The 14,459-nt window shown below is 39.3% G+C and overlaps 1 protein-coding gene across 2 annotated transcripts in view; it reads left to right on the top strand.

Moving 5' to 3' along the window:
• Positions 1-14,459, top strand: part of TRPC4 (transient receptor potential cation channel subfamily C member 4) — a 205,492-nt gene that overhangs the window by 93,512 nt on the left and 97,521 nt on the right. For both annotated transcript variants that reach the window (XM_006065973.4, XM_006065971.4), the window contains exon 3: positions 1,688-2,206. In XM_006065973.4, coding sequence (XP_006066035.1) covers positions 1,688-2,206 — 519 coding nt within the window. The remainder of the gene's footprint in view (positions 1-1,687; positions 2,207-14,459) is intronic.

The raw sequence follows: 14,459 nt of genomic DNA, 5'->3' as shown, positions 1-14,459 counted from the left end.
GTCCATGGGATTTTCCAAGCAAGAGTACTGGAGTGGGGTGCCATTGCCTTCTCCAACTTAAAGGGTGAGGTGGGAGATATACTTAAGTTGTCTTCTAAAAAAATTAAATACTGAATATGTTAATATATATATATACACACACACACATAGAGTGTGTATCTTATGAAATAAACAGATATCCAAAATGGCAGATGAATTAAAAGCATATGAGTTTAGTTATTCTCTTGTAAAGAGTACAGTCTACTTAAGAGTAGTGCAACTGAAGTTTCATATGACTTTCATTTGTCTCTCAATTATTTTCTTTTTATCCTTTTGTGGTTTCCATCATATTTGACCAGTATCCCATTTTAATGTGATTTTTATGTCATCACTTTTTCTTCTCTGCCTGTTTAACTTGTCCTTATGTAGCACTTATTTTCACAGAGGCCTCTGTGACTTTGTGGCAGCAGAAAGAAATATTAAACCAAAAAATTGTCAAGCAGCAGGGTATAATGCAATACATACAGGTCTGGGTGTCAGACAGATAGGCCTGGTTCTAACAGCAGGATACCCGCTTACTCACCAAGAGAGCATGTCTATAAAAATATGAATAATGAATAGTTAGAATAAGTGTTCTTCCTGTTAAGTTGCTAAGTTGAATCTGACTTTTTGCAACCCCACTGACTGCAGCATGCCAGGCTTCCTTGACCTTCACTATCTCCCAGAGTTTGCTCAGACTCACGTCCTTTGAGTTGGTGATGCCATCCAACCATCTCATCCTCTGTTGTCCCCTTCTCCTCCAGACCTCCGTCTTTCTCAGCATCAGGTTCTTTTCCAATAAGTCAGCTCTTTGCATCAGGTGGCCAAAGTAGTGGAGCTTCAGCTTCAGCATCAGTCCTTCCAATGAATATTTGGGGCTGATTTCCTTTAGGATTGACTACTTTGATCTCTTGGCAGTCCATGGAACTCTCAAGAGCTTTAGGCCTATTAAATAGTGCCTATTAAATTGTTTTTGTCTTCACCATTCTTAGAGAATAACACAAAGGAAATTGTAAGTGAACTGGTGACCTGATTCATTGGGAAGCATTTTTTTCTAATAAACAGAGATGTTAGCAAGCGAACATCTCTTGTCATCTGGAAGATACACTGTAAAGGGATAGATGAAAAGAGAAAGCTGAGAGGATACCGCTCTTATGTTCGGCTGCCACCTTTAATCATAGGTTGGATCTTAGGGCTGCAGAAGATAAAACACAAACAAGCCAAAAACCTGAGTGAGGAATTTAAAAACTTGTACTGCAGAGGAAAATCTGGGGTTTAAAGCAAATCATTAACTATTTTTCAGTGTCTTTCTTATTATTTAGGTAGGCCACATCACTGGGAAAGAAAAGCAAGGATTGACAGAAAAGAAGTTGGGAGCAAGAAAGACTTTTATCAAGGGTTTTCATAGGCATTGAGTTTAAGATTTCATAAAATGTCACAATTCAGATAAAACAAAGAATATCATGTCATTCTATTGCAGTTTTTTTTTTTTTTTCTATTTTTTTCTTGTCTTTGGAGGGGAAAAAGCTGCATCTGTCATAGAAGAAAAAAAAAAAAAACCTGGCTAAGGATGTATGAATCTTCTTCAACATTGCTGTAGCATGTTGTCTTAAATCACAGACTTGAGCAAATAAACTCCTTGTGACCTCTGCTTTCTTCTTCTTTCTAGGTGCCTCCCATACTCCTTGATAAGCAGTTCTCTGAATTCACTCCAGACATTACACCCATCATTTTGGCAGCCCATACAAATAATTATGAGATAATAAAACTTTTGGTTCAGAAAGGCGTCTCAGTGCCCAGACCCCACGAGGTCCGCTGTAACTGCGTTGAATGTGTGTCTAGCTCAGATGTGGACAGTCTCCGCCACTCTCGCTCCAGACTCAACATCTACAAGGCCCTGGCCAGCCCGTCTCTCATTGCCCTGTCCAGTGAAGACCCTTTTCTCACAGCCTTTCAGTTGAGTTGGGAGCTCCAGGAACTGAGTAAGGTGGAAAATGAATTCAAGTCAGAATATGAGGAGCTGTCTCGACAGTGCAAACAATTTGCTAAGGACCTACTGGATCAGACAAGAAGTTCCCGAGAGCTGGAAATCATTCTTAATTACCGTGATGACAACAGTCTGCTGGAAGAACAAAGTGGAAACGATCTTGCGAGACTCAAATTGGCCATTAAGTACCGTCAGAAAGAGGTGAGTGTTGCTAGACTTTATCCATCAAAATGCCACAGAACTTAATCACAGAGGGGAAATGTTGGTACTCCAAAATTAGGTTGGGGTTTTAAAGCATTTTCTGTTTAACTGTAAGTGGATGAAATGTTGGCCAGATTACTGATTATGAAACACATTTACAAGTGGCAGTAAGTGGTTTAATAATTGGTGATTTTTTTTGACATCTGTATTAAAATATACACATTTACTGGGGTGAAAGTGGTAAAACTAATGAATTTTAGACTCTCTGTATGAAAAGTTCTGATTCTGCCATTTATAAGTCTTGTTCCTTTAAAGGGTCACACAGATTTCGTTGAGCTTAGGTTTTTCTCATCTGCTTCAGTTCAGTTCAGTTCAGTCGCTCAGTAATGTCCGACTCTTTGCGACCCCATGAATCGCAGCACGCCAGGCCTCCCTGTCCATCACCAACTCCTGGAGTTCACTCAGACTCACGTCCATCGAGTCAGTGATGCCATCCAGCCATCTCATCCTCTGTTGTCCCCTTCTCCTCCTGCCCCCAATCCCTCCCAGCATCAGAGTCTTTTCCAGTGAGTCAACTCTTCACATGAGGTGGCCAAAGTACTGGAGTTTCAGCGTTAGCATCATTCCTTCCAAAGAAATCCCAGGGCTGATCTCCCTCAGAATGGACTGGTTGAATCTCTTGCAGTCCAAGGGACTCTCAAGAGTCTTCTCCAACACCACAGTTCAAAAGCATCAATTCTTCAGCGCTCAGCCTTCTTCACAGTCCAACTCTCACATCCATACATGACCACAGGAAAAACCATAGCCTTGACTAGATGGACCTTTTGGACTTAATATTTATACTTGATTATATGTATACTTTATACATATAAAATATATTTCTCACAGATTTGAAGGAAGTATAAAATGAGTGGATATGTATGAATGCTCTGAGTAAATTATAATGTGTGATATTAATAAAAATACATTATTAGAAATTATTAATAAAAGAAAGCTTTTGGTCCAACAGCAGGTGGAAGTTCTAAAACTTATCTCATGTCTGGCTTAGTTTCTTTATTTGTCAGGAATGAGAAGTTAAAGAAGTAAGTTGCAGGAGAGTAATACAGTTTTCATTAGATTTTTGTGGATTTGAATATTAAATGAGGAAAATTCAGATCTATTATACATATTGCTTAGCATAATTGTTTTTTGCTTTTATCACTGATTTTGAGTAAGTTCTCAAAAATATGTTTACTTCTACCTCCAAAAAATATTGGTTTTCTTTTCATTGGTGAATTATAGTAATTATTCTAGAACAAAAGTATTGGAAAACTACATATATAAGATGAAAAAGAAAAAGAAGCTTCTGAAAAAAATGTATTTAATTTTTTTTGAGTTGGCCCTAAATATTCTACATTAGATATTAGATATCTATTAGATATTAGAATAATTTTAATATGCAACTAGAAGAAATTAATGAAAAACTTAACTTGACTAAAGATGTTTTTTCTTTGCTTAGATCCTTTTGTATATTTTAGGAAAAGACCCAATTTCAAGGTTTATTGAACAAAGAGCCACAAATTGAGTCCTTGGTTAGGTATGTTAGAAGCAAAGCAATAGAAAACATTTGATAATTTCTAACACTGCTTTCAAGATGCTTGTACTTTTTGTTTCTGTGAAGTTATGGAATTGGAGGGTGATAGAACCTAACAGTGCAGCAGGATGAAGGAAGCTAAAAACATGTAACATGTAATAAGAAAATATGAAGTAGTAATAGCTTTTAAAAGATACATTTTTAAAAATGACTCTGCATTTGCATTTTCTATTTTAGTTTTTGAAATAACAATGGAAGGGGAAAAAAGCAAAATTATTACAGAATTGTTCTGGAGTATCTCATTCAATATCAAAGAGCATATTTCCCTAGAGCTGACAGTTTTTCAAGAGCAAAGTAGTGTTGGATGGCTAATAAAGTGTTATAAAATCAAGAATAAGATTTTACACTCATATACATTCTTTGAAATCATCAGATCAGATCAGTCACTCAGTCGTGTCCAACTCTTGGCGACCCCATGAATCGCAGCACGCCAGGCCTCCCTGTCCAACACCAACTCCCGGAGTTCACTGAGACTCATGTCCATTGAGTCAGTGATGCCATCCAGCCATCTCATCCTCTGTCGTCCCCTTTTCCTCCTGCCCCCAATCCCTCCCAGCATCAGAGTCTTGTCCAATGAGTCAACTCTTTGCAGGAGGTGGCCAAAGTACTGGAGTTTCAGCTTTAGTATCATTCCTTCCAAAGAAATCCCAGGGCTGATCTCCTTCAGAATGGACTGGTTGGATCTCCTTGCAGTCCAAGGGACTCTCAAGAGTCTTCTCCAACACCACAGTTCAAAAGCATCAATTCTTTGGCACTCAACCTTCTTCACAGTCCAACTCTCACATCCATACATGACCACAGGAAAAACCACAGCCTTGACTAGACGGACCTTTGTTGGCAAAGTAATGTCTCTGCTTTTGAATATGCTGTCTAGGTTGGTCATAACTTTCCAGGTTGTATTTTATGAAACGTACTCCTAAATTATTCAAAAATTACCGATCTGAAAATACTTGATAAGATTTTCTAGTAAGAGCATGTGTGTTAAATAAAACTCTAGCATAAATGTCTTCCCTTATACTTTTTTTTTTTTTAAGGGCATAGACTGAACAGGAAGAACTTTTTTGAGAAAAAGTTTTATTGGAGTATAGTTGAATTATAATGTATTAATTTCAGCTGTACAGCAAGGTTAATTAGTTATACATATTACATATATCTACTCTTTTATTAGAGTATTTTTCCATATAGGCCATTACAGAGTATTGAGTCGAGTTCCCTGTGCTATAAATGCTCACAAAATACTAGCAAATGGAATCCAACAACACATTGCTCTATACCTTTTTAACCGTGAGTTCTCCTTGTTTCAGTCTACAAAAGTTTGAGGTTTGTCTTTGACCCATCTCTGATGTTTTGGGATTGCCTTCCCACTAATGTTCACATGGCTGAGTCCTACTCGCTCTTAAAAGCACACTCAGTTCTCTATTCCCACAGACAGATTCCATGAAGCAATTCTTGCATACAACCTTTAGGATAAATGCATTCATTATGCACATTCTGGGCTGCATTGTATTGCTGTATTTTACTTGCCTTCTCTAGGACACAGCTGAGCAACTTCACTTCACTTCTCTAGGCTGTCAGTGTCAGGAACACGTTTGTCTCATTCATCAGTCCTACTTCAGTACTTGATAGAGAAAAGATGCTCCACGTGAATTGATCTCAATATGCTCAGTATGAATGCATTTGAATAGATTCAAAATCTCAGTTCTGGAAGGCTCCCTGCATGTTTCCTTGCCTGAGTAATTTGCAGTGTTTAGGTTAAAAATGGAAAGCAATTAAATACATTATTTTGTATGAAAAGGTTGCAATGCAATCCCTGTAGAGCTCTTCAAATTAAAGTGAAAAAAATATATGTAATGTCTATATAGTCAATAGCCTATGTTCTTTTAAATTTACTTTTCCTTTTCTTGAAGGTAAGTCAACAGTTTTGCAACATTAACTTTCAACTTGGTACTAATCTGGGTTCTGTCTTAGAAATTAAGGGAGTTGTTAAGAGGAAGGAGAGAAATCAACATGGGGATAGCCCTGGACTCATACCTGTTTATCCTATCCTGGAGCAATATGAAGAGATTTGTATCAATCAGCTGCCTTCTATAGCATGTGGTATCAGAACCCTGGGACTGTGCGGCGAACAAAGGCTCTCTCCTCTTAGATCCTTTGGATTCTGGTGGCTGGTCAGCAGTTGTGTAAGAGTTTTGCATTTGCTACAAATGAGGCAAGAAGAGCTGACCTTTGTTAGGCGTTCAGTTCAGTTCAGTTGCTCAGTCGTGTCCGACTCTTTGCGACCCCGTGGACTGCAGCATGCCAGGCCTCTCTGTCCATCACCAACTCCTGGAGTTTACTCAAACTCATGTCCATTGAGTCGGTGATGCCATCCAACCATCTCATCCTCTGTCATCCTCTTCTCCTTTTGCCTTCAATTTTTCCCAGCATCAGGGTCTTTTCAAATGAGTCAGCTCTTCGCATCAGGTGGCCAAAGTATTGGAGTTTCAGCTTCAACATCAGTCCTTCCAATGAACATTCAGGACTGATTTCCTTTAGGATGGACTGGTTGGGTCTCCTTGCAGTCCAAGGGACTCTTGAGAGTCTTCTCCAACACCACAGTTCAAAAGCATCAATTCTTCGGTGCTCAGCTTTCTTTATAGTCCAACTCTGTTAGGCGTATAGTCTGTTAGGCATGTAGTCCAACTCTGTTAGGCATTGACTGTCTTTTAATTCTTCATTTGCTTCATTTTTCACTCTTATTCAAGTCTAGGATGTCTAGAATATACCTTTCATATTTTCTTGTGTCTGGTAAATTCCACATCAGAATATGGATAATTTGGAGGGAAAAAAATGTCTCATACTATCGGGACATTGTCTCATGGACATCAAACAACTATTATGGAAGAATGGCAAAGGGAGTACTTCTGGGGAGCAAAGTAGGAAAAGGGTATTGCATACAGTGTTCCCCTCCATAACTGAGATTTTTCTGCTGAAATAACTTTGAGAGTCATTCACCCAAGTAAATATGATAATGTCTCTGTCTTAGTTTGCTTTACTTAGCTAACACAGAATGGGTTATTTGAATTTGATTAGGTATTACTTACTACATCCCTCTCTTTTTTTCTCTCTTCTCTGTTTTGGGAACATTCATGTATTCAGATCTCTTCTTAAAAACCACTTTCTCTGGAAGTATGCCCTTAACCTGTTTTCAACTCAGAATTCGTCATTGGTTTCTCTTGCTATGGCAGCAACGTTGCTTCATTGCAAGTACTGTTTGGCCTCCTCCTGTTTTCACTTGTGGTTTCTTCCATTCAACACCTTGCCTTTAGTCCTACCTACTCCAATCCACTGACCACCACACCACCTAAGGGCCTTTGTTTTGTGTTTTAGGAAAAGTAAATCTAGGGATAGTTTTTCAGGTGTAGCACTGGAAGCCCCGTGTCTTAGAGAAGCCCTCTGTTTGGTCATCATAAATCTGAGCATGTGAGCTCTGTGTAAAGCATTGCAGTGTCTTTCTCACTCTCGCAAATGAAGTCCAAACTGTCAGAGCTCCCTTTATATGGATTCTGCCTAAATCGTTAGTTTCATTGTTCGCCATCACTACTCATAGTTCACATTTCAATCAGATGCAGACACTCATAATTGTAGTGCTTTCCCACATTGGGCCTTTCCACCCAGGACTCTCTTAACATACAAAGACCTCTGTCCTGTTTCATGTTGCTTGCCCCACTGTCGTGGGTTTTGCCGGATCTCGGTAAAATTGTCTGAGAGGTTGTTTTTAAACACTGCACTGCTGCTTATTTGGCAAAACTAATACAATTATGTAAAGTTTAAAAATAAAATAAAATTAAAAGATAAATAAATAAATAAATATTCAAAAAATAAATAAATAAAAAAATAAACTCTCTGCTAAAAAAATAAAAATAAAAACAAACACTGCACTGCTGCTTCTATCCCAATGCTCAGGACAGTTATACCCAAACCTCTGGAAATGCAGAGGTATTTTTTAAAAGACTACCCAGATAATTCTAATGTGCTGTCAAGGTGAGTAAGTACTACTTGAAATTGTATATCAAGGTTTAACTCATGAATTAAAACTTCTTTAGATTTCCTTGACTTTCTCACGTAGAGAAGACAGAGGTTGCCAAATGTAACATCATCAGAGGCACCTGAGCAGCTTTTGGAAGTAACTCTCCTTTTGGCTCAGCTGGTTAAGAATTTGCCTGCAATGCGGGAGACCTGGGTTCGATCCCTGGGTTGGGAAGATCCCCTGGAGCTCTTCCAGAGGATCTGGAAGGAAGGGAAAGGCTACCCACTCCATTATTCTGTCCTGGAGAATTCCAGGAACTGTATAGTCCATGGGGTTGCAAAGAGTCGGACACAACTGAGAGACTTTCACTTTCATGAATGTTCTTTCTCTCAGCCCCAAGTGCAGAAATTCACCTTCAGTAAGTCCTTGCATTTGTGGCATAGCACAGAAGTCCTCTCAAATTCTTCCCATCTCTCCCTCCTCATGTCATCACCCACCCTGTTATGGTTGCCCTGATCCTGATACCCTTCTTTCTTCTTAAGGTCTATTCCACTGCTAACAGGATTCTTAGAGCTTTCATTTATCTGCAAAGTAAGATCCAAGAGTTAGGTAGGAAAAAAAAAATCCTACTTAAAAAAGGGAAATAAACCTAAGGAAATGCAAAGATGGAGAGGAAGAGGTCAAATATTAATATTCCCCTGTCACGTGGTAGAGAAATGAAAGCTTTCCATCTGAGTGTGCATACCTAGCCATGCCTTCTTTCAGGTTAATTTCTGGCCATCTAAAAACTATTGGAGATAGCTTTTTGTTGGTATCAAGTAACTCATCTCTGATGGTTGAAAAAAAATTCTATAAAAGTATGAAGCCTATGAAATGGATATAATTCTCTTTCCCACGCCTAATCAGGTATGTGACGTTATACCAATTAGCTTTTGAGTTTTTGTTTTCTCACCTTTAAAATGGGAAAATACTGCCTACTTCATAGGTCAATAGTTAAGGTGAAGCATGATAACACTGGTCCAGACTTAGGCGTACTTCCTGGCATTTATGTCCATGGAAGGGTAGCTGTCTATTACATTTAGTTATTACTGTTATTATAATTATTTTTGTTTATCCCTTCATGGAACCTCAGTATAAAAAGCTAAGGGCATGTAGAGAAATGATATATACCACTCTATTGTATGTCCTGCAGCAAAAAGAGTGGACTTCATCATTAAATGTTTTAATATGTATACTGAATATTTTATAGGCCTCATGGGTTTCATAGCACTTTTGAACTGTGAGTTTGGAACTGACACATACACACTGCTAAAAATAAATTAAAAAAAATTTTTTTGAAGTTTATCATTACAGTCTAATATTATAATCAGTATGCTAAACTATTTATTTTAAAACAATAGTCTCATCAAAAATGCATAATGTATAAACATTATGCCAGAGCCTAGGGTTGTCCATGCTCTAGTTCTTCCATTATAAGCTTTCAAAAGTAACTAGATTATGTATTACACACTCGATTTTAATTTGTCCTCCTGCTTTGCATTTTTTTAATATATTTTAGGCACTGATTATGTATGCCCTTTGAACCTGACTGCTGCCTGCTAGACCACAGAATCAGGAACTCTTATCACACCAGCATTTATCAAGGATGCCAGGCATATGGCAGAGTTTTAATACATGAGGCTACATTGAGTGATGTAAATAATTAAGAGACTTGTATTAATAAAAGGGATAAAAAGCTACATTTCTTTAGCTTACTTTCCTTTTCCTCTGTACTTGGGAGCACACTCTGACCGATTTCTGGGCCCTGCATCTTGGTCCTCCAAGTGTGTTCACATACCTGCTGTTACTATGCAAAGGCAACACGGATAAAGGCATTCTAACGCTTCTGCCCACCCACTCCTGGGGCCCAAACATTTCAGTGCCTGCCACTGGATAATGGATGAAGCAAATGCCTCTTCAGGACTTGTGAGCCTGGCTGACAGTACTATGACAGGTCATTAGGCATTTAATTTAACACTAGGTTTTTAGAGCTTGGAATTCAATCCCCATGTGTTTCTTTACAGCTAATTAATGACATGAAACCACTTTTTCCTAATTCGTATCTGAAAGTGATTGTTTCTGTTTCTTCCACAATGAAATATGAAATGGTATATGTCTACAACATTGCATAAATTCATCCTTTTGAACAGCACTGAGTAGAATGTGATAAATTTATACCTTCCAAAACATAAAATAGCAAGCTTTAACTTGAAATTAGATATAAAATATAGCTTGTATTTGATGTTGTTGTTGTTGTTCAGCCACTAAGTCATGTCCGACTCTTTGCGACCCCATGGACTGTAGCCTACCAGGCTCCTCTGTCTGTGGAATTTCCCAGGCAAGAATACTGGAGTGGGCTGCCATTACCTTCTCCAGGGGATCTTGATATTGTTTTGTGTGTGTGTGTGTGTGTTCAATGAGAGTTTATATTTGAAAAATTAAAAATTGAATACAAATAAATATTCAAAAATTCTTAGATAGCCATTATGATCATATTACTTGTTCAAACTGGAAAGCAGAAATTTTTCTGTACCCTATGACACAAATTTTATCTTGCCTTAAAAAAATATTGACCTAAATTTAAGCTTGTTCTATACTTGGTTTATTATTCTGGTTATTGTTTTAATAAATACAAAAAGGAAACGACTAAGTGACTTATTTTCAGAGAGGTATATACTTCTGTTCACCTAACAAAATGCATTGTGTCCACAGAATAAGCAACTCTTTTCAACGTAACTTTCACTTGCTGCAGACATCAACTAAAAACATTAGGTTAATGATAATATATTTGAAAAAGTTCACTGTGTATTAGACACCCTCTCTGGTCCTTCAAGGGGCTTCCCTGGTGGCTCAGATGGTAAACAATTTGCCTGCAATGTGGGAAACCAGGGTTTAATCACTGGGTTGGGAAGATCCCCTAGAGAAAGGAATCATGGCTACCCACTCCAGTATTCTTGCCTGGAGAATTCCATGAACAGAGGTTATAGTCCTTGGGGTGACAGAGTCAGATACAACTGAGCTATTAGCACATTTCACTGGTTCTCCAAGGAATAACTTTTCTGTATCCAGCTGGGACTTCTGACTCCATGATAATTGACAAACGAGTAGCAATAAGATCAGCCCCTATTCAGATCCAATCATTTCATTTGTCAGCAGTGAAGAACCCTGTCTATTGCTGCTTTTGCACAAAACTTCCTATTTAAATTTAAGGCTTTTGTTTGGGTCATAATTTAATGTCTCATATCTTCTCTGTCACTCATCACAAAACAAAATTAAGAATTACCACTTTTCAAAATCATGAATTTAACAGCTTATTCCAGCCCACATATAGAAGTACAATACAAAAACTAAATGGGTTGGCAAAGAATTATTGTTGTCAAGAAAACCTAGTGGCTTTGAGATACAATGTAAAAATCCTGCTCGAGATCCCTGATAAACTATGGGAATGAGGAGGAACTTTTACACTTCTCCTTACCCTCATTTTCCTTCGACCATATGTGGCATATTCATAGGTTTTCTCAATAAAGGTTAGTTATGTTTTGTCTCAAGTCTTGGGAAAAGAAACGCACAGTGAAACCCTCTAGGATGTATAATGCCTGTGCTATAATTTGGCGATTTATGAGCCTTAAGCTTAATTCTGAAGCTGTGTGTTTATCGACTGCTTCTCGGTAATATAGAACTGGGAAAACAATCCCATAGGATTATATTTTTATTCTTTGTAGCACGCTCTGTTCCCTTTTTCCCTTTGGCTTTAGGGAGCACTCAGTGGTGTGCCTTCTGCTGCTATGGAGAAACACTGAAAGCTTTTTTCTTTATGGTTTTTACCTTCATCTGCCCCCTTACAAGCTCCCTGCGAGCTGTAAGAAGGCCTGTTTTTCCTCATTCCAAAACCACCACTTCAGTTTTAAATGCAGGGCTCCATTGTTGTTTTGCTCTGTGGCATTCCCTAAGCTCAGTGATTTTCCCCAGGTGGCTCTGGAACATGCAGTCCAAAACCTCTTTTCTTCCTCTGCTACATTCACCTCTAATATCGGGCAGTGGGGAGCTGGAAATCTTATTGGCAGCTGCTATTAAGTAAACATAGGAGGGACCTAGTGGTTGGGCTTAGGGGGCTCTGGTCAAGATAATGTTCTTTCTCTCTCCAAGTGCAAGTCCACACGTGATTGCAGGGTGTGTATTCTATGCTGGAGACTGCTGCTGCTGCTAAATCGCTTCAGTCGTGTTCGACTCTGTGCGACCCCATAGACGGCAGCCCACCAGGCTCCCCCGTCCCTGGGATTCTCCAGGCAAGAATACTGGAGTGGGTTGCCATTTCCTCCTCCAATGCATGAAAGTGAAAAGTGAAAGTGAAGTCGCTGAGTCGTGCCCGACTCTTAGCAACCCCATGGACTGCAGCCTACCAGGCTCCTCCGTCCATGGGATTTTCCAGGCAAGAGTACTGGGGTGGGGTGCCATTGAGACAGAGGACAGCAAAATGAGAAGACAGCAAGTCCCAGGCCAAGTTTGGGTTTCTTCCAGAAATGTCCTAGAGCCTAGAATTTTTTTTGGAGAAGGCAATGGCACCCCACTCCAGTGCTCTTGCCTGGAAAATCACATGAACAGAGGAGCCTGGTGGGCTACAGTCCATGGGGTCGCTAAGAGTCAGACACGACTGAGTGACTTCCCTTTCACTTTTCACTTTCATGCATTGGAGAAGGAAATGGCAACCCACTCCAGTGTTCTTGCCTGGAGAATCCCAGGGACGGGGGAGCCTGGTGGGCTGCCGTCTATGGGGTCAAACAGAGTCGGACATGACTGAAGTGACTTAGCAGCAGCAGCAGCAGCAATGTTTTATTTCAGAATGCTAAGACTGACTTTACATTTGGTATTCGGACTCCTCTTCTGTAAATAACCCCCTGGTATCAGTATCACAATGCTTATTGTGAATGGGCTTTTAAATACTATGTTTGGAAAACAGCATTTATTATTTTTCTGATTACATGGCATTACATGCCAGTTATAAGAAATGTGTGATATCAATAAATATGATATTGACAAGTCTGTAATCACATAATATTGCTAATATTCAGTTTACTTTTTAAATAAATTCTTATCATAAATAGGTAGAGCCTAGAATTTTATTCTTGCTTGGACAGTACAGTGAAATCCATATGTGTGTGTGTGTGTGTGTACTGTAGTACTTAAGCAGAAAATGCTGTTGCTGTTGTTGTTTAGTTACTAAGTCATGTCTGAGTCTTTGTGACCCTATGTACTGCAGCCCACCAGACTCCTCTGTCCATGGTATTTCCCAGGCAAGAATACTGGAGTGGGTTGCCATTTCCTTCTCCAGGGGATCCTCCTGATCCCGTGATTGAACCTGCATCTCCTGCATTGGCAGGCAGATTCTTCACCACTGAGCAACCTGGGTATAAGCTAAAAATAGATTTTTAGCTATATTGCATGAACATTTTATATGTTATGTCCTTCACTGATATCGTTTTCTCACTTTCTTCCCTCCTTCCTTCCCTGTCCTCCTTCCTTATTAGGACTTTCACTTACCTTGTGTAAGAGAGTCTTTTCTGTTTGCTACTTACTGATGATGCTGAAATCAAAGACAAGAGCCTTGTCCTCAGATAACTACCAGGGTATTAGGGATGGAAGAAAAGTCCGCACAACTCTCACCATGTGGGCCCCAAAGACTGTGGCAGAGCTGCTTTTGGAGCCCAGGAAAATGCTGCCTAACTTGGTCCTAGGGTCTTAGGGGAGGCTTCCTGGAACAGAAAAGGCCTTGCTTGAGCTTCTGTGGAAACCCGGGAGTCATCCAGGCAGAGAAGTTACAAAAAGTCAATATGGAAAGAAACACCATGTAGAACTGCAAGGAGGCAAAAAAGAAGGTGGAGAATCCCTCCATTATTATTTATTTAATTAAGGTCCATCTGATTCCTTTTTTTTTTTCATTGTCATATAATTGAATGACAATTTTGTGCTAGTTTCAGATATACAGCAAGATGATTCTGTTTATATATGTTCTTTTTCAGACTCTTTTTCATTATAAGTTATTCAGTTCAGTCGCTTGGTTGTGTCCTGCTCTTTGCAACCCCGTGGACTGCAGCATGACAGGACTCCCTGTCCATCACCAACTCCCGGAGTCTGTTCTGAATATTCTAGGAAGGACTGATGCTGAAGCTGAAACTCCAATACTTTGGCCACCTGATGAGAAGAACTGACTCATTTGAAAAGACCCTGATGCTGGGAAAGATTGAAGGTGGGAGGAGAAGGGGATGACAGAGGATGAGATGGGTGGATGGCATCACCAACTCAATGAACATGGGTTTGGATAGACTCCGGCAGTTGGTGATGGACAGGGAGGCCTGGCATGCTGCAGTTCATGGGGTCACAAAGAGTCGGACACTACTGAGCGACTGAACTGAACTGAACTGAAGTGAATCTGTCCCAAACTCCTAATTTATCCCTTCCTCTCTTTCCCTTTGGTAACCATAAATCTGCTTTTTAAGTCTGTGAGTTTGTTTCTGTTTTGTAAATGCATTCATTTGTATCATTTTTTAGGTTCCACACTAAGTGCTATCATATAT

Source organism: Bubalus bubalis, chromosome 13 (genome assembly GCF_019923935.1).
Source record: "Bubalus bubalis isolate 160015118507 breed Murrah chromosome 13, NDDB_SH_1, whole genome shotgun sequence".
In the NCBI taxonomy this organism is placed as follows: Eukaryota; Metazoa; Chordata; class Mammalia; order Artiodactyla; family Bovidae; genus Bubalus; species Bubalus bubalis.
The sequence above is the reverse complement of the archived record's forward strand: the minus strand, read 5'-3'. Positions and strand labels throughout refer to the sequence as shown.